The 19,162-nt window shown below is 42.8% G+C and overlaps 1 protein-coding gene across 1 annotated transcript; it reads right to left on the bottom strand.

Moving 5' to 3' along the window:
• Positions 1 to 17,064: 17,064 nt before the first annotated feature.
• LOC100486026 (olfactory receptor 52L1) lies at positions 17,065 to 18,043 on the bottom strand. Its single transcript, XM_002945127.4, has one exon. The coding sequence runs from the start codon at positions 18,022 to 18,024 to the stop codon at positions 17,065 to 17,067; it is 960 nt and encodes a 319-aa protein (XP_002945173.2). The 5' UTR covers positions 18,025 to 18,043.
• Positions 18,044 to 19,162: the final 1,119 nt, after the last annotated feature.

Here is a 19,162-nt window from a genome sequence, read left to right as displayed (position 1 = left end):
TCGGGTGCTATCAAAGGTTTTTGTAATAAAAAAATGCTGTAAAGAAATTAAAAACGGTTTAATTAAAAAAAACAGATCTCCTAAGCAATTGCTGAATAAGAGGACCAGGATACTGATCAGTTTAGCTGCCGGTGTCTGGTTATATATACAGGTCCGACCATGTGTGTCCTGCTTAAGTCTATTAGGACCTGTACAAACTAATGTGGTGTAGGGAACATTTCATTTTATAGCGGACTTGCAGTTCCCCTAATTATGTCAGTTCTAGGTACAGGTATGGGATCCCTTATCCGGAAACCCTTTATCCAGAAAGTTCAGAATTACAGAAAGGCCATCTCCCATAGACTCCATTATAAGCAAATAATTCTAATTTTTAAAAATGATTCCCTTAAAAATATAATTACCCTTTATTGGGGGCAGAACAGCCCTATTAGGTTTATTTAATGGTTAAATGATTCCCTTTTCTCTGTAATAATAAAACAGTACCTGTACTTGATCCCAACTAAGATATAATTACCCCTTATTGGGGCAGAACAGCCCTATTGGGTTTATTTAATGGTTAAATGATTCCCTTTTCTCTGTAATAATAAAACAGTACCTGTACTTGATCCCAACTAAGATATAATTACCCCTTATTTAAATGATTTTTAGCAGACTTAAGTTATAGAATTACGGAAAGATCCCTTATACGGAAAACCCCTGGTCCCGAGCATTCTGGATAACAGGTCCCATACCTGTACTTAGTTTTGTGCTATTAGTGCATCAGGTTCTCCTAAAACTGCTGTTTCCTTGACTGTTTTATTCTTTCAATCACTCTGATAATTAATCCATTCAGATAGCTAGAATCTCAGCCATAAAGCAGGGCAGGACTGCTGCTTACAATGGGGGGATCAGATAGGATCTGTGCCACTGTGACAGAATGCTCTGTTATACAGATAGCTAGAATCTCAGCCATAAAGCAGGGCAGGACTGCTGCTTACAATGGGGGGATCAGATAGGATCTGTGCCACTGTGACAGAATGCTCTGTTATACAGATAGCTAGAATCTCAGCCATAAAGCAGGGCAGGACTGCTGCTTACAATGGGGGGGTCAGATAGGATCTGTGCCACTGTGACAGAATGTTCTGTTATACAGATAGCTAGAATCTCAGCCATAAAGCAGGGCAGGACTGCTGCTTACAATGGGGGGGGGATCAGATAGGATCTGTGCCACTGTGACAGAATGCTCTGTTATACAGATAGCTAGAATCTCAGCCATAAAGCAGGGCAGGACTGCTGCTTACAATGGGGGGATCAGATAGGATCTGTGCCACTGTGACAGAATGCTCTGTTATACAGATAGCTAGAATCTCAGCCATAAAGCAGGGCAGGACTGCTGCTTACAATGGGGGGATCAGATAGGATCTGTGCCACTGTGACAGAATGCTCTGTTATACAGATAGCTAGAATCTCAGCCATAAAGCAGGGCAGGACTGCTGCTTACAATGGGGGGATCAGATAGGATCTGTGCCACTGTGACAGAATGCTCTGTTATACAGATAGCTAGAATCTCAGCCATAAAGCAGGGCAGGACTGCTGCTTACAATGGGGGGATCAGATAGGATCTGTGCCACTGTGACAGAATGCTCTGTTATACAGATAGCTAGAATCTCAGCCATAAAGCAGGGCAGGACTGCTGCTTAACCTTCCAGTCGGAACCTGTTACTCCCAGTATGTGGGGAGATTCCCATACACGGTACCTGCTCTAGGGCTCAGTCTGTCCCACTGGATCTTCTCTCTCAGATATGGAGCTGGGTGTCTCCATCCGGCACTTTTGCAGATCAGAATAGAAGTGGGCACTCACTCAGGTCCCTGGCAGAGTTAGGGGGGGTATAACTGGCACCGGGAGATGTTTAGAGGGAAGAACATATAAGCGAGTGACTGGTTCCTGCTCTGTGCGGGGGTATAAGGGGTATTTATACACAGGGGGATTCTCACTGGCATTGAACTCACTTGGGACTTTCCTGCAGCTCAGAATCCGCTCAGGTCCTTAAGGAAATGATCTGATGTTTGTGTTTGTGTCTCTGGGTTCTTCCTAATCAGATAATAAAGTATAAGGGGAGCTGAGCCTTCCGCATAGACCCCAGTAGCAGCACTAGCTTTTATGGTCAATAAGTGTTTCATTGTAACATGGAGAATATTCCGCTTTACCCCGGCAGGGGCAGAGGGTACACGGTGGGGCATGATACCTAATTAGATAAACAGCGGCAGTTTAACTCATATAATGTGCCGTTTCCCTTCATAGAAAATGTTGGCAGGGAATTCCCACCATCTGAGTTATGGATCTCTAGGTGATTTACTCCCATAGATTCCATGCAGTGTTGTGGGTTTTGTTGAGCTTGGCCAGAAAACGACCCAGTAGTGCTAGGCTTAGGTTTGAGCTTTTGGCATATGCCGGGTAGACCTTATCTGGTGCCCAATGATATCTGTATAATAATGGGGTTGAGGGAACTAGAGAATTTAGTAATGTTCATGAAAAGCTTTCCCCACGTTTGGTGGTCTACTTTGATTGGTAGATCTTGTTCCCATTGACTTAGAGCTCAGAAACTAAAAATTCCACTGGTTTGTTCACTCCGTCTCACTATGTCATTGAGGCAGATCTTTCTAATGGGGGTCTCTTGTTCTCAAACCCCTCCCTGCTCATTCATTGGCCATGGGTAGATAGTAGGCATTCTTCTCTCTTTCCATTGCAACTTCACACACATCCCTATACATTTTGTCCCACCAACTGCCACGTTTTGCATGTACCACCAGCTCAGCAGTTATCTTAGGTGACTTTAACTGCAGCACTGTTGACCTTTTTTACTTTCTCAATTTAACCTCCTATTTTTGATCTCCACCAGTGGACAACAGCTTCCATAAGGGTGGTGACATGCTACAAGCACATTCACCCTTCATCAAATTCTCAGTCAGAGGTCCTGAGTCAGAGAATCCACACTACTGACCTATCTGCTCTATCTCACACTCAGCTCCAGGCTCATCACCCTCAAATCCTCCTCTGATCCTTATTTACTTGTCCCTAACTACCTCACTTATTTCTACTATTGACACCCAGGCTTGTTCATGACCCTTGTCCCTTGTACACAACCTGCAGAGCATATCTGGAGAAGATTTTGTGCAAAAGTTGCATTTCTTATTTCATGGCTCATCTCTGCAGGCTAAGTAAGATTCCTACAGTACACTCATAACCAATAACAAATCCAATTCTCTTGCCTTATACTTCCCTCACCAAACCACTCACTTTTCTCCAGGACCCACCAAATTCTGGAAAAGCAAAGTTAATTCCATCCAGAAACATACTCCCATCCCAACACATATCTCTCACTATCTCACCATTCCCAGGCCTCCTCATTGCCTATGTTCCTTTGATCTCATTACTAAGTCTGACATTTCTCAACCTGATCCTGGTTGTATGTTGTTAAGTATGGCAATTTTAGTAGCGTTGGGAGCAGTCAGGGCCTCACCTTAGTTGGAGCCCTTGGGTCACCAGTTTCCGAATGGTTCCTCACTAAGTCTCCCTTTGTACACTAAAATAAAATCCATGGCCAACCCCTCCAGTCGCAGTGTCTCTTTAGGAGGTCTGTGTTTGTATGGAGAAAATAAGAATAAAACAAAACTGTGATTCATTGGTTATTTTAATAATTAGAAGGTGGTAGTAACGATGGACTCCCTAAGAAAGGATACCCCCACCTCTAACCCAAGCCCAGTAATCACTTATACAGAGGAAATATCCAGGTTCCTCCATGGCAATAAATCTCATTGGTGGAATGTGTGAGCACAGTAATTGTTTGTGGCCCCCACTGAGAGGCCGTATTGCCCACAGTGAAATATAAAGTCACAGTTGAATCAGGATTGGGTCTCAGATATACTTTTATGACAAATACCAACCCAATCTCCTCTTCACTTGCTGGATATGAGAAAAAGTAACCCATAACTTTTAGGTTCCTTAGTGGAACTTCTGTTGAATCTAAGGGCTCGGCTTCCATATTGTGAGATACCCCTGAGGTGCCCATGGGTAAATGCAAGAAATGTGCCCATGTTAACATTACACCTCTGTTTTACAGTTATTGGAGAGCAACAGGGACTCGTCAGGGCTCATTAATGGGCACCAAGTATAGGAACATTGTTTCCCACATGTGCTAATTAAGCAAGCCAGGAAAATCCCTCATAATGCCCAATAAATGGGCACCTTCCCCATGTGGGTGCCATAGCGCTCATTACAAACATTTTGGAGGACAATAGTATTGTTTCCCTCACCAGAGTGTGGGATCTATTAACCTGCACCTCGGGTGAGGAACTGGTACCCATAGATAGTAAATTGAACTAGTGTTGTTACCCATAGCAGCCCATTATCCAAAAAAACTTTTGCTCAGTAAACCTACAATTCAGGTCCTCCATTCCTATTCCAGTCTCTCATTCAATCCACTCCCTGGTTGATAAGCTAATTTGGACCCAAACTGGAGAGCTGCTGAACAAAAAGTGAAATAATTAAAAAAAATGAAGACCAATTGCAAATAGTCTCAGAATATTACTCTCTACATCATACTAACAGTGAACCCAAAGGTGAACAACCCCTTTATTTTGCATTGAGCACCTAGAAAACAGCCTTTGGAGCCACATTGTTTATATAAAGTAGGACTATCCAACCTATGGGCTTCCAGCTACTGTTGAAGTAACACCCAAAAGGCAATACTGTAGGTTTAACAATAATATAAATTGCTAACAATGTGCTCTACTCTTAACTTTTTGCCCTGCTGTTGTCATTTTGTTCTATGGTTACCAATCGTGGGCATCTGTCTCCATAATGGTCTGCTATCTCCATCTAGCCATACTATTTCCATCTTGCGCAGCTGTCATACTCTTGCCCTACTGTTACTCTTTGCTATATTGTCATCATTGTGTTCTACTGTTATCACCTTGGCCTACTATCTTCACCTTTCACTCGTATTACTATTACCGTCTTGTCTTAATATTGGCATCTTGACCCAGAGTCACCATCTTGCACTATCACTGCCATCTTGTTCCGCTCTCTTCATCTTGCTTTAATGTCTCTATTGTTCCCTACTATTAGCATCTTGTCCTTATGTTTTCATCTTGCCCTGGTGTTCTTTCTTGTTTTCCAGTTACCCAGCTTGCCCTGCTCTCCCCATTTTGGGCATTGTATCTATCTAAGCCTAGTTTCTCCTATTCCAACCTACAACTTTTGCTTTGTGGTGCTTCATTGTTGTCAGCTCCATACACAGGGTTGTCTACCTAACCTGAATCAAGTAAAGGTGGCCATACACGGGCTGATGCTAGCTGCTGATATGGGTCCCTTAGACCGATTCGGCAGCTAATCGGCCTGTGCAGGGGCACTAACATCGGGCCTGCCTGACCGATATCTGGCCTATAATCGGGCAGATATCGATCGGGCAGGTTAAAAAATTTAGTCGGATCGAGGCCGCATCGGCTCGTTGATGCAGTCCCCGAACCGACTTTGCCTACGTCCATCGTTATCATTTGATCGTTTGGCCCTGGGGCCTGGATTCTCCCGATATGCTCACCCGTAGGCGATGTCACCAAGCGAGCGGATTTGAAGGTGTATGGCCACCTTTACTATTAATTATAAGTCACTGAACAGTTCCCAGCACATCCGAATAAATAAAGAAGTCAATTTAAAGAACATTTTCCATTGATAACTGCCTGTACTGGGGGCATAAATAATCAATCTTGGCAGCCTCCATTAAGGGCCTAAGCTGCTGGAGGTACCTGAGCAAAATTCCAAGTGGCAGAATTGTTTTCTATCATTTTAAACCCAAATATTACCTGAGAATTTCGTCCTGAAACTGATAACTGAACAATCAACATATTTTTCCTACTTGCCGTTAAAGATAATGAACTACAAATGGACAAAGAACTTCAAAAACACATGTTAAGTTTCTAAGGTAGAACAGACACTTGGTTCAGGAATAAATTCCCAATGATGCCACATCATCAACACTAAAGCAAAGAGTGGGGAACCCTTTGTTTTAGCGTCAATATCAGATAGTGGAACCTTAGAAAATGGGTACGTATCCCCCAATCTGCTGCCTGTTACTTGGAGAGGATGGATATGGCTTCTACATCATGATGAAGACAATTTGTTCTATGTTCTCCAGTTTGCAACCAGACCCTTCCTGATCTTAGTAACCCGTAGTCCATATATCAAAGGGTTTAAGGCACCTTGTATGATTAGGTATAATGCACTGAACAGATTCTTAACATCCATTGAAACAGTGGCCTCCATTCTGTACACAAGGGAAGATACGAGTCCACTCACATAGACCTGCATTGTCACCAGCAAATGTGTCCCACAGGTGTTGAGAGCTTTGTGTCGGGATTTGTTATCCACAGTTTTCATGGCTGTGTAGAGTATGGTTGAGTAGGAAAGAAAAAATAGACTGCCATCAAGCGCTGTGACAATGATGCGCACAATCAGCCCAGCAATCTGGGGTTTGGTGGTGTCTCCACATCCAAGACTGAGAAGCGCCATGTTTTCACATGTAAAGTTCAGGATGATGTTCGACCTGCAGAACTGGACCATAGAGGTAAATAGGACAAATGGGCAAACAAGGATGAAGCTCCGAATTATTACAATGAATGTGAGTGAGAGGAGGAACCTCTTTGTCATGATGTTATGGTAACGCAGGGGCCTACAGATTGCTACGTATCTGTCTAAGGACATTAATAGCATAACACCAGACTCACACACTGACATGAAGTAAATAGAAAACATCTGCAGAAGACAGCCAGTCAGGGAAACTTGGTTGAGGCGGAATAACAAGTCTAGGAGGAATTTTGGCAATATGGCTGTAGAAACTGTAATATTAATGGCAAAGAGCACAGAGATGAGCAAATACATGGGGGAATGGAGGGTCTTCTCAGTGTAAATCAGGTGGATGATGAGAGAATTCCCACTCAGGATAACTAAGTAGACGGAAAAGAATGGGATTGCCAGGAGGGGTCTCCATCGAGATATCCCAGGGAAACCCAAGAGAGTAAAGTCAGTGTAGGAGAAAATGAATGACTGGTTGGAGATCCCTGGTTCCATATTTGGCTTTATAGGTTTAGTCGGGTCAGTGTCCGTACGGGATCTGCAGGGCAAGCAAATAGCGTGAGATTCTGTTCTGAACCTGATATATTAGAAAATAAAACTTACTGCAGCCCATGACAATTAGATCAGATGTTTATGGTGCTAAAGTTGCTATAAAGTTTGAGCCTGGACATGGCGCTGTAAGCAGAAGGAAGACTGGACTCCTCAGGTGGGAATCCTTCAACCAGTGCTGTAAGGATCTTACCCGACTAAGGGGTCAGCGTGTTTAGGACCTTCAGCGGTGCGGCGCTCCGGTAGCACGCATGCGCACGAATACTTGCAGCAGTGAATAGTGGCAATGCTGTGCTCGCGAATAGTCGCGGTGGCGTAACGCGGATACGTGCACGTTTTGGAGGCCTGCAACTCACTGCAAAGTGATCGCCGCTTTCCTAGTGTGTCACTGAGTGTTCCTGGTATTCGTTTCTTGTATTTGACCCGGCCTGTTCCTTGGATTCCTGATACCTGCTGCCCGAACCGACCTCTGCCTGCCTGACCTACCTTGCCTATTGATTCTGTTACTACGCCTGGACTTACAGCACTCCTGCCACTCCTCCACTTAAACACAGGTCTGTACTTACTTCAGTCTCTGCTGTTTATAGTGGGAGGTGTAGGCGAGGTCTACCTCTACCTCTACGTGCTCTTCTACCAAACTTGTGCAAGTGCAGAGAAGAGAAAAACCCACCTGAAATATACAGCAGAGGGAGGTAGACATGGTAGATATGGGCCAAAAGCACAACAACGGATCCCTTTGAATCAGGCCCCTTAAGATTAGACAGATAAGAGGGTCTTTAGTATAGAAGGGAAATAAGTTCCGGTTCCTAGGTTAAAGTTTGCCCCTGGCAATTCCGACAGTGGCCAGAGGGGGTCACTGAGCTAAAGTTGAAGCTGAAGGCTCGTGTTCTCCTATTTGTGAAACCCATCTGAATTCTGGACAGACAGGTGGGACAAGATAATAAATTAAATTACATTCACCTTCCTAACAGTCAACACATTTGTTGTATTAATAAGAAACCAAAACAAATCTTAGAAATTATACAAAGGTCTCCTTGTTACCCCCCCCCCCATTATATGCAACTTGTGATGGGCACGGGCATTGTGATGGGATACTTTTAGTAGGATGTAGACATTGATATTTTGAAACAATTTACAGTTGGTCTTCATTTTCAATTTTGTCTGTGGTTTTTCATTTATTTGGCTTTTTTTGTTCAGCAGCTCTCCAGTTCGACATTTCAGCAGCTATCTGGTTGCTAGGCCCTCATTTACCCTATCGACCAGGCAGTGATTTGGACGAGAGGTTTTTGGCTTCCGGGGTCTTTGACCCCCTTTTGAACATGAGACAGAGGAAGAAGAGAAAGGCAAATATTTAAACAAAATGATCAAAAATAAATAAAATAATGATAACCAATTGCAAAGCTGTTAGGAATAGGAAGTAGGATCCGATGGCCATTCCTTTTGTCAGCACCGCTGATTCTGACTAATGAAAGCATCAAGCAGTATTCAGCTGTTCTTCAGGCAATGTAATTCAACCATGGTTTCTGTTAAACACAGAACATGCACGGCATTGTGGGAATTGGAGTTGTTGCTGAACGACAGCTGCCTACTGCAACATTGTTGTAAGAGTCGGAACCAGCAGTGCAGAGAACATTTAGCAATTAATAAATAACATGAGTACATCTATCTGTAATGAATGTATATTAGATTTCCTTTCATGTAGTTTCCTTTCATTATTTGGGAGCAGTTCCCCTTTAATGTGCCCACCCGGCCATAAGGCAGAAGCTGAATGTACTGGGGTTGCACTTACCTGTCCCAGGTTCCCCCCCGATCAGCGATCGCTCTCCCTGACTGTATTTATTCATCTCAGGGCGGCCCCAGTGGGTACAGAGACATTTATACCCGCTATTAGTAGGGACATGAGAGGCTCAGAGCCAGTAATTAGGCGCCACACAGGGACCTACCTAATAGGAGCACAGACACATACACAGCAATATGTTAAAACACAAGAGGCCGGTGGCTGCAGGGGATGCTGGGAGTTGTAGTGCAGCAACTGCAAACATTTGTAACATATTTACGACAATTAAAGAAATAAATACCATACCAAATAGTGAGATATTTCTGTATCCAATCAGCTCCCACTTTCCGCATTTTATAGCAGTCGCTGGCTGTGGGGATTTGGGGGAAAGTTTTATTGGGCAATATTGCTTTAAGAATACAGCCCTGATGTTGCTGGACTACAGCTCCCAGCATGCCCCAAGCTTCATTATATGTTACATTATTGTGGGATTTGTAGCCCAGTAACAACTGAGTAACGTTGGGTTGAGCCGCGCTGGGCAGCAGGGTTTATATCCCCTTTAACCCTTTTTGGCTCACTGTGGGAAGAATGAGGGTTAAGGGTAAACAAATGGCTGCTTGATAAAGCCCACAGGCTGCAGTACAAACAAACAGCAGATATAGAGACTGAATCTTAAATATCGATCTTAAATATCGATCACAAGCGTCAGTCAGTGCTTGGAAACTAACAGTGAGCCATTTGCATTTCACTGTGGAACACAAGCCTGATTTGGATCGGAAGCCATCTTGGATTTGCGGAGATTGTGAGTAGTGATGAGCGAATCTGTTTGATGTGGGTGACAATCTTTGGACGCTCTGCGAATTTTTCCACGGCAATTTTTTTTTCGTGAAATAATCTGCCAATGTCGAAATGTGGAAATTCACCGCGAATCCATGCCTGGCGAAACATTCCGCCCATCACTAATTGTGAGAGGAGCGCGGCTATTCTTTTGTCTCCCGCGGCTATTCTTTTGTCGCCCGCGGCTATTCTTTTGTCGCCCGCGGCTATTCTTTTGTCGCCCGCGGCTATTCTTTTGTCGTCCGCGGCTATTCTTTTGTCGCACGGCTATTCTTTTGTCGCCCGCAGCTATTCTTTTGTCGCCTGCAGCTATTCTTTTGTCGCACGGCTATTCTTTTGTCGCCCACAGCTATTTTTTTGTCGCACGGCTATTCTTTTGTCGCCCGCGGCTATTATTTTGTTGTGCGGCTATTTTTTTGATGTGGGTGACAATCTTTGGACGCTCTGCGAATTTTTCCACGGCAATTTTTTTTTTCGCGAAATAATCTGCCAATGTCGAAATGTGGAAATTCACCGCGAATCCATGCCTGGCAAAACATTCCGCCCATCACTACTTGTGAGTGGAGACAGCGACAGGCCCCCTGAAGCTGAGGAAAGTGATACTTACAGATACCTTTCCCGGAGTGAGACTATTTCTCTTGCCTATGGTAGTGTAACTCACAGCTGAGATAAAGTAAGGGCACCAGTGGTTCTTGAATGTAAACACAGACTGTTTATTTAACCAGTTCCACATAGAAGCAATAGCAAACAATAATGCAGGCTTCTCACAGGTCAGGTAAATACTCTTCCAATAGTACTTGCCCCGCAGGGTCAGTCCAGGCCCCGGCCTACTGGCTATCCCAGTGAGCCTTCCCATGAGTAATTCCCATTGGTTACACCAAGGACATGCCCCTTACTGCATTCCAGCAAATAATTCCCTCTGCCATTTAACATTTTATTCTTGTACCAACAAATGTATTTGTAGCTGTAATAGTGGTGCAAGGTTGGCAGATGAGCAGATCTTTCTCCTGATATCCCCACTTATTAACCCTATGGCCAAACGGGCAAATTACAACGACAGAGATTGGAGTCGTCAGAGCGAGGAGTGAGTCGATGTGGTTCCCAAACCAACTGAAAAATCAAACCTGCCTAATGGACATCTGGGCAATTTAAGGCCAGATATTGGTTCTGTGGGTCTGTCGGGGGTCCCCATACACAAGCAGATTAGCTATCGAATTAGTTTGAAGGATTCTTATTGTCTTCTTAAATCCGCCCATTTTTGGCCAACCTTAGACACAAAAATCCTATTTTATTTCCAGGGTTTAACAAAACCAAATGTGGAAATATCCAAAGACGTGACCAGTGGGGCAAATATATTTTATTCTTGTTCTTGAAACCATCATGCTGATCCAGACACATCAGCAGAATGTACATGAATATATATATATTACATTTAATATGACACCATAGTAACCCTATGTAACTATGTAACCGGCATGAAGAACTGGATATAGTTTCTTCTATAACCCTCAGGTGATACGTTGACATCCAGTGTATGGGATGGGTTGTGTGGGTTACATCAGATCGGACCAGTACACAGTACATGAGGGTTTCTGTGCTATACAGTTATTAGTTATGTGAGATGGACTCAGAATGGAACCTAAACCCTACAGAAGTCTTTAAACCCCAACCCCACAAATGAATCCCACTATCATTGCCTTCCAAGCTTGTCCCAGTACAACCAACTGGCCAACCAACTTCAAGCAATAATATCCTCGGAGACCCACTAGAACCACTGGCAGGATAAATAACTGAGTGTCAATTATATATTAATGATTATATGTCGTTAAACATGCAACCTCTGTTGCCTTCAAGTATCTCCAAGAGCAAAGATTCCCTTTATTGGGTGGATAATATATTTATTCATTGTCAGATTTCAGAGGAGAAACAGAAATACAGATCTTACGACGTAGGAGACCCTCAAGCTTGGGAGATGTTTGCAGGTCTTACCTATACCTACTGATCTTACCCTTTGTTCTCATTGAGTCTTATTAGTTCTATTCTGATCCCCTTAATCCATTCCTCTTACCAATGGCAATTTACCCTAAATGGACTGAAATATGATGAACTTCTCATAAATTGCATTAAGCCTTTACTCTATGTTCCTATCCATTGGGAATAGAATCTTTCAAGGTTAGAGATGTTTCCTCAGAGTCAACCAATGACTGTGCAAAATAGACATATACTGTACATAATGAGCTAAATCATCTATTTATTTTCAATGACTTTACTAAGCACATTCTGATCTCTTTCATTCTGTAGCCATAGATGATTGGGTGGATAGTGGCTGGAAACAGATAGTATATTGCACTGAAAAGATTTTGGACATCGACTGAAACGGGCATCCGGTATAAAATGGAGGACGATAAGCCACAACTGTAGTTCAACACAACCACTATCAAGTGTGTACTGCAAGTGTGCAGAGTCTTGTGTATGGCTTTGCCTCTAGTTATTCTCCAGGCTGAGTGGAAGATGTACAGGTATGAAACCAGGAGAAGGCTGATGCCCATGGCTGTAACCAGGACCCTCACCATCAGTCCCACCACTTGAATTTTAGAGATGTCTCCACAGCCGAGATTCAAGAGCACCATGTTCTCACAAGCAAAATTCCAGATGATGTTGGATCTGCAGAACTGGACTTGAGAAACTGCAATGATAATTGAAGAGGAGAAAAGGCTGCTCTGAACTAAACCAATGAGGAAAAGTTGTCCCACCAAACGATTGTTCATTATATTGTGATACCTCAGGGGCCTGCAGATGGCCAGATACCTGTCTAAGGCCATGATCATCAGCACAGTGGACTCAAGTATCACAGCTGTGTATATAAAGAACATCTGAAACAGGCAGGAACCAAGGGAGATATGGTCTAGCCCAAACGCCAGTCCCATTAACATGTTGGGTACAATGGCTGTTGTGCAGGAGATGTTGACGGCAAATAGAAGACAGATAAGTGAGTACATGGGGAAGTGAAGACTCTTTTCCACCCAGATCCGATACATGATCATAAAGTTTCCCATCAGGATTTCCAGATAAATAAAGAAAAATGGGATGAACAACCAGTGTCTGGACTGGGAGATCCCAGGGAATCCCAAGAGGATAAACTCTGTGTGGGAAAAGGAGTTATTTGTGTCAATTGTTGCCATTGCTGATGCTCGGGCTTAGCTTAGATGATGATGATGATTTTCTCCTTTCTCCTTTTTCCTCTCTATTAATGGTCAGCTTTCATTTGTCAATCAATCTGCTTATTATTTCTGTTAAAGCTAAAATTAATGTTGTAATTATGAATATCAGATAGGATTTGTGCCACTGTGACTGAATGCACAACAAAGTCCTTCTTCTGTCCTTGTTGGCTTCTTCCCGATCACAAGAGCAGTCCTGGCCAGGTCTAGTGCTTGTGTATTTTGCAATGCACCACCCTCTCTAACCTTGACCCCCACTCAAAGCAGATGAAATAAATCCCAATACAAACAAAAAAAATGGTAGGCATCCACTGAGGTTCTGATGAGGAAACATCTAAACCTAACTCAGCATTGGTGGTGCCCCTTATCTCTTGGACAAAGAAAGATGTCTGCTGGATTGGAAGACTTGAAACATAACCTGAGGTGTTCTCATACTTCTGATGTTAGATGGCCTGAGAGATACAAAAACCATAATTATATATTAATTTCTATGTGTCCTTTTCTTTCTCGTCCTTTTCTACTCTTGGCTAGTATCTCCATCTTTGTCACCAAATCTTTTAACCTAAGTACCTGGGGGAATAGGATCATCATCACTGACAGTTAACAGCTCATCAGAGTCTTCTGGTTGACTCTTACAACTAACCCCCTACACATTTGTGTGATTATTTTTATGGGAGACTGGAGAACTTCCTACTGCTGACCTGTTGCCTCTCAGTTTCTATTTCTGATTGGGATCCCTCTCCTCTGCCACACTATTATCTCCCTTCCTATTCTTTCCAACTTTGTATTATTTTCCCCCATGTTTTATTCCCAGACGGGGACACACTTAGATGGAAGGGTTTGTTTTGCTGCTTTTTCTATTTCCTTCTTTTTCGTACCTCCAGTGCAGGAGAACAGAAAGTCTTCACCTGATCCCGAGGAATTCAGGCTTGGTCACAGAAACAAGACGCATAAGGAAGAGCAGAGCTAGGTAAATGTAAAGAGGAGACATTAGAAGGATGAGAAGAGCTAGGTGACGGTAAAGAGGAGACATTAGAAGAAAGACCAGAGCTAGGTGAAGGTAAAGAGGAGACATTAGAAGGATGAGAAGAGTTAGGTGATGGTAAAGAGTAGACATTAGAAGGAAGAGCAGAGCTAGGTGAAGGTAAAGAGGAGACATTAGAAGGATGAGAAGAGCTAGGTGATGGTAAAGAGTAGACATTAGAAGGATGAGAAGAGCTAGGTGACTGTAAAGAGGAGACATTAGAAGGAGGAGAAGAGTGAGGTTATGGTAAAGAGAAGACATTAGAAGAAAGACCAGAGCTAGATGAAGGTAAAGAGGAGACATTAGAAGGAGGAGAAGAGTTAGGTGAAGGTAAAGAGAAGACATTAGAAGAATTCTCCTGGTCCTCTCACAGTACCTGTTATGTGGCTCAGTCTAGAAATCCCCAAACCAGATCTTCCGTTTCCTTGTAGTCTGGTGCGGATCAGAATAGAAGTGGGCACTCAGGTCCCTGGCAGAGTTAGGGGGGTGGGTATAACTGGGCACCGGGAGATGTTTAGAGGGAAAAACATATAAGCGAGTGACTGGTTGCTGCTCTGTGCGGGGGTATAAGGGGTATTTATACACACAGAGGGAGCCTAACTGGCATTGAACTCACTTGTGACTTTCCTGCAGCTCAACAGCTGCTCGAATCCTTAAGGAAATTACGTGATGTTTGTTACTCTGGGGACACACTGGTTATGAGTTCATAGTTTCTCGGTTTATTGGTGATAAAAGCTTCATTGGGACTCAGAGGGGCACATTTACTAAAATCAGATTTTTTTCTGGGCTTAAAACATGGCAAGGAGTAACCATGATAATTCTAAAATGTCTCGACCATGCTTTTATCATTCGTACGAAAATATTGCAATTGAGTTCCAAAAGTCACAATATTTTCGTGCCTTTCTGGCTTTGATGCCTTCAATGGGACTCAATGGAACTCGACAGACCAAACCTGGAGAAAAGACAGTCCCGAGGAAAGTGTACTGAAAGTGTAATCGAATTCCGAAATGTTCGTATTCTTTGCACAAAGTACGATTTTTTCATGGAATTTCAACAAACTTTTTGCATAGATTCCGAAATGTTCTATAAGTTAGAAAAAATACAAAATTATCTCAAAATTGTTTAGTAAATGGGCCCCAGAGTGTTAAATATGGTTGTTTGGGTCATAGAAAGATGTACAGGCGTACATCTAACCCAAAGCAGCAATCCCCCTATCTCATTGCAGAGATATTTAGGTCTCTCACAGGCCTATCAGCAGGTAGGGGAATGTGTTTGGGAAGTTAATATGCTATATTGGTTGCCACCACTGAAACCAATAGGAATGAATTCTACTAGATACTGTATATCATGACCTGGACGAATGAGAATCTTCATAGACCAATAGGAAATATAAAGACACAATTACATAAAATAGAACTGTATCTCACACAGGCTGTCAGAGAAAGTTGGAGCCCAAGTTCCTTTTCATGTACCAGCTATCAGCAGAAATGTACCTCCAAATGTAGGTTGCTCTGTGGAACTTCTTTAGAACCTAAGGGGTTGGCTTCCATACTGGTTTTGCTGGCGAAGAGGGTGTTTTTTTGGCTGGTGAGATGCCCCAGGAACATTTATGGGGAGCTCAAAAAAAAAAAAAAGGATTCATTTCTAGTTTTGGACCTATGGACTTGACAGGGTTGACATAGTTTTGACCAGAAATCTTCAAGTTAAAAACTGAAAGCAAATGTATTGTTGGTAACTATGGGTAACTGGTTCAGTTAAATACTTGTGGCTGGTTGAGAGGACATTGATCATAAAAACAAAAATCACCAGACAAAACTTGACTGGAGATGATTAGGATGACAGATAATCTATGGAATCCATGTCCTCCTCAACCGCAATGGTTTCTGGGGTTTTTAGTTTTTCATTTTCCACCTATTCTACTACATCTTGGGGGGGGGGTTGGATAATTGCAATAAAATGTCCCACGTAACACAAGCCTTCAGCTTCAATCTACTTACTGTAAGGCAGTGATCCCCAACCAGTAGCTTGTGAGCAACATGTTGCTCCTCAACCCCTTGGATGTTGCTCTCAGTGCCCCCAAACCAGGGAGTTATTTTTGAATTCCTGACTTGGGGGCAAGTTTTGGTTAATTAAAAACAAGATTCCCTACCAAATAAAGCCCCTGTAAGCTGATAGGGTGCATAGAGGCCCCTAATAGCCGATCTTAGCCCTTGTTTGGCACCTCCATGAACTTTGATGATGCTGGTGTTGCTCTCCAAGTCAATTGACATTTGACTGTTGCTCACGAGTAAGAAAAGTTGGGGATCCCTGCTGTAAGGAGTCCCTGGAGTCTGGGGCCCCAAAAGGGCATGGGTGAATACCAAGCTTGGCAGGGCTCTCCTGTCTGGCCTGAGAGGTTACTCCTGGCAGTTATGGGCTCCTATACATTACAGTCCATAACACTTACCTGTGGTATCTTGGATATTAGCAGGGGCATCTTAAGTTGTGGACAATCCCAGGGCAAAACAGGCAGAGTGGCCACTTTATTTATATCAAGTAGAGCCAAGAAGTCCATTTGAGCTTTGTCTGAAGTAACAGTGTAGGTGTCGGGTCTGCCTGAGCTAAAGGACTTCTTCTCATTAGTCGCTGAACAGTTTCCACCAATCACTTTGGAGAACATGTTCTATCCATAACTATCATGACTAATGATTCCAGCACTTTTACAATCAATATTAGTATAATAAATGGGCAGAATGTTGTGTAACAGGTTCCCTAACAAATAAGATTTGGCTCATATCTTCCTTTGGTACCTACGTGGGTGACCTGCTCAGTACTTCAGCCCCATGACATTTATTGAAACAACGTTTGTAGTAAAATATATTTGTACTTCGATATGATTCACATACTTGTACTTGAAATCAATAAACTAAAAAAGAACTCCTAAACCCCAAATTTAGTCTCCCTTGTAACATCTAACCTGTAACCAGGCACATTCAGGCTTAATGTTGGATATTCTGGGTATCTATGTCCCATCTAAATGCCTCTAGGAATGCTGGGAACCTCTTTCACCTCATGATGAAACCAACTTTTTTCTCCAGTATTTAACCAGACTCTTTCTGATTTCTGAGACCCACAGGCCATATATAAAGGGATTTAAGGAGGCTGGGAGAATTAGGTACAGTGCAGTGAAGAGATTCTTAACATCTATTGAAAGAGTTGTTTCCATTCTGTAGACAGCAGATGATGACAATGCACTCATGTAGGCCAACGTTGCCACCAACAAGTGGGTCCCACATGTGCTCAGTGCTTTCTGGCGAGACTTCCCAGTGGCAGTTTTCATGGCTGTGTAGAGTATTTTTGAGTAGGAAATCAAGAGGAGGCTTATATCAAGCACAATCGCAATCGTTCGCGCAATCAGCCCAGCAATCTGTGGTTTGGTGGTGTCTCCACATCCAAGACTGAGAAGCGCCATGTTTTCACATGTAAAGTTTAGGATGATGTTCGACCTGCAGAACTGGACCATAGAGATAAGGATGATCAGTGGGCAGATAAGGAAACAGTTCCGAATGATTATAATGACTGTGAGCCAGGCCAGGAACCTCTTTGTCATGATGTTATGGTAATGCAGTGGCCTACAGATTGCTACGTATCTGTCTAAGGACATTAATACCATAGCACCAGACTCACACACTGACATGAAGTAGATAACAAACATCTGCAGAAGACAGCCAGTCAGGGAAACTTGGTTGAGATGGAATAACAAGTCTAGGAGGAATTTTGGCAATATGGCAGTAGAAATTGTGATATTTATGGCAAAGAGCACAGAGATGAGCAAATACATGGGGGAATGGAGGGTCATCTTAATGCAGATGAGGCAGATGATGAGAGAATTCCCACTCAGGATAACTAAGTAGACGGAAAAGAATGGGATTGCCAGGAGGGGCCTCCATCGAGATATCCCAGGGAAACCCAAGAGAGTAAAGTCAGTGTAGGAGAAAATGAATGACTGGTTGGAGATCCCTGGTTCCATATTTGGCTTTATAGGTTTAGTCGGGTCAGTGTCCATACGGGATCTGCAGGGCAAGCAAATAGCGTGAGATTTTCATAATAATCACAATAAAAGTAAGTGGCCAAAAAGTAAGTGAACCGCAGAAGCCATACTATTTTTAGCAGAGACCATAATGTTTTCAGAAAGTACACATTCTGCCGAATCCAAAATGGGCAAATATGTCTTTGATGAATAGATTTGGCTATGTGGCATACACAGGTACCCGAATGAAAACAGGCAAATAAATGTTCATGGCTGACACTTTATTACCCATTATGTGTTATGATCCATAAGATCTCCATAACATTATGGAGCCCCTAGAAAACCATATATTTTTGGAAAGTGCACATCCTGTTAATTCCAAAATAGGTAAATATAACCTTTTACTGAAAACTGCCAAACTGCAAAACTTTGCTAAATTTAGTGGAAACTGTTTATAATTTGCAGTTTACCCCATTACATGCCCCACATTTCATAATGTACTAATCTAAAACATCCTAAATATGAATGGGGGGGGTCTAATGATCAGTTGGAGGCCCAATAGGCATAGCTTTACTAAAGTATGTGGCATGTATGAAAATGTAACAAAAAATGAAGAAAAATACAGAATGCATTAAAACAACTTAAATCATTGCCTTTTTTGCCTTGTGTAATTGGGCAAATATGTTTCATGGGCAAGCAACAAAAGAACTGAAAAAGCAATAAAGCAATAAAATGGCTAGAAAGGCAACAAATCCACCAAAAACTGAATATGGTTGCATAAATAATATACACACTGTATTGTACAGTGCAGTTAGTAAATATACTGTTCACAATGGCAAAAAACCCACAATGCGATTAAAAAAAAGCCGCAAAACTGTGTATGTTACTTGGTAAATGAGGCCCATTTATCAGTATTTTAATCAGTCTCTGCCCCAGTGAGCTTACAATCTAAGGTCCCTATCACATTCCCATCAGTCCCTGCCCCAGTGAGCTTACAATCTAAGGTCCCTATCCCATTCCCATCAGTCCCTGCCCCAGTGAGCTTACAATCTAAGGTCCCTATCCCATTCCCATCAGTTTTTGCCCCAGTGAGCTTACAATCTAAGGTCCCTATCCCATTCCCATCAGTCCCTGCCCC

This window comes from Xenopus tropicalis, chromosome 2 (assembly GCF_000004195.4).
Source record: "Xenopus tropicalis strain Nigerian chromosome 2, UCB_Xtro_10.0, whole genome shotgun sequence".
Lineage (NCBI taxonomy): Eukaryota > Metazoa > Chordata > Amphibia > Anura > Pipidae > Xenopus > Xenopus tropicalis.
The sequence above is the reverse complement of the archived record's forward strand: the minus strand, read 5'-3'. Positions and strand labels throughout refer to the sequence as shown.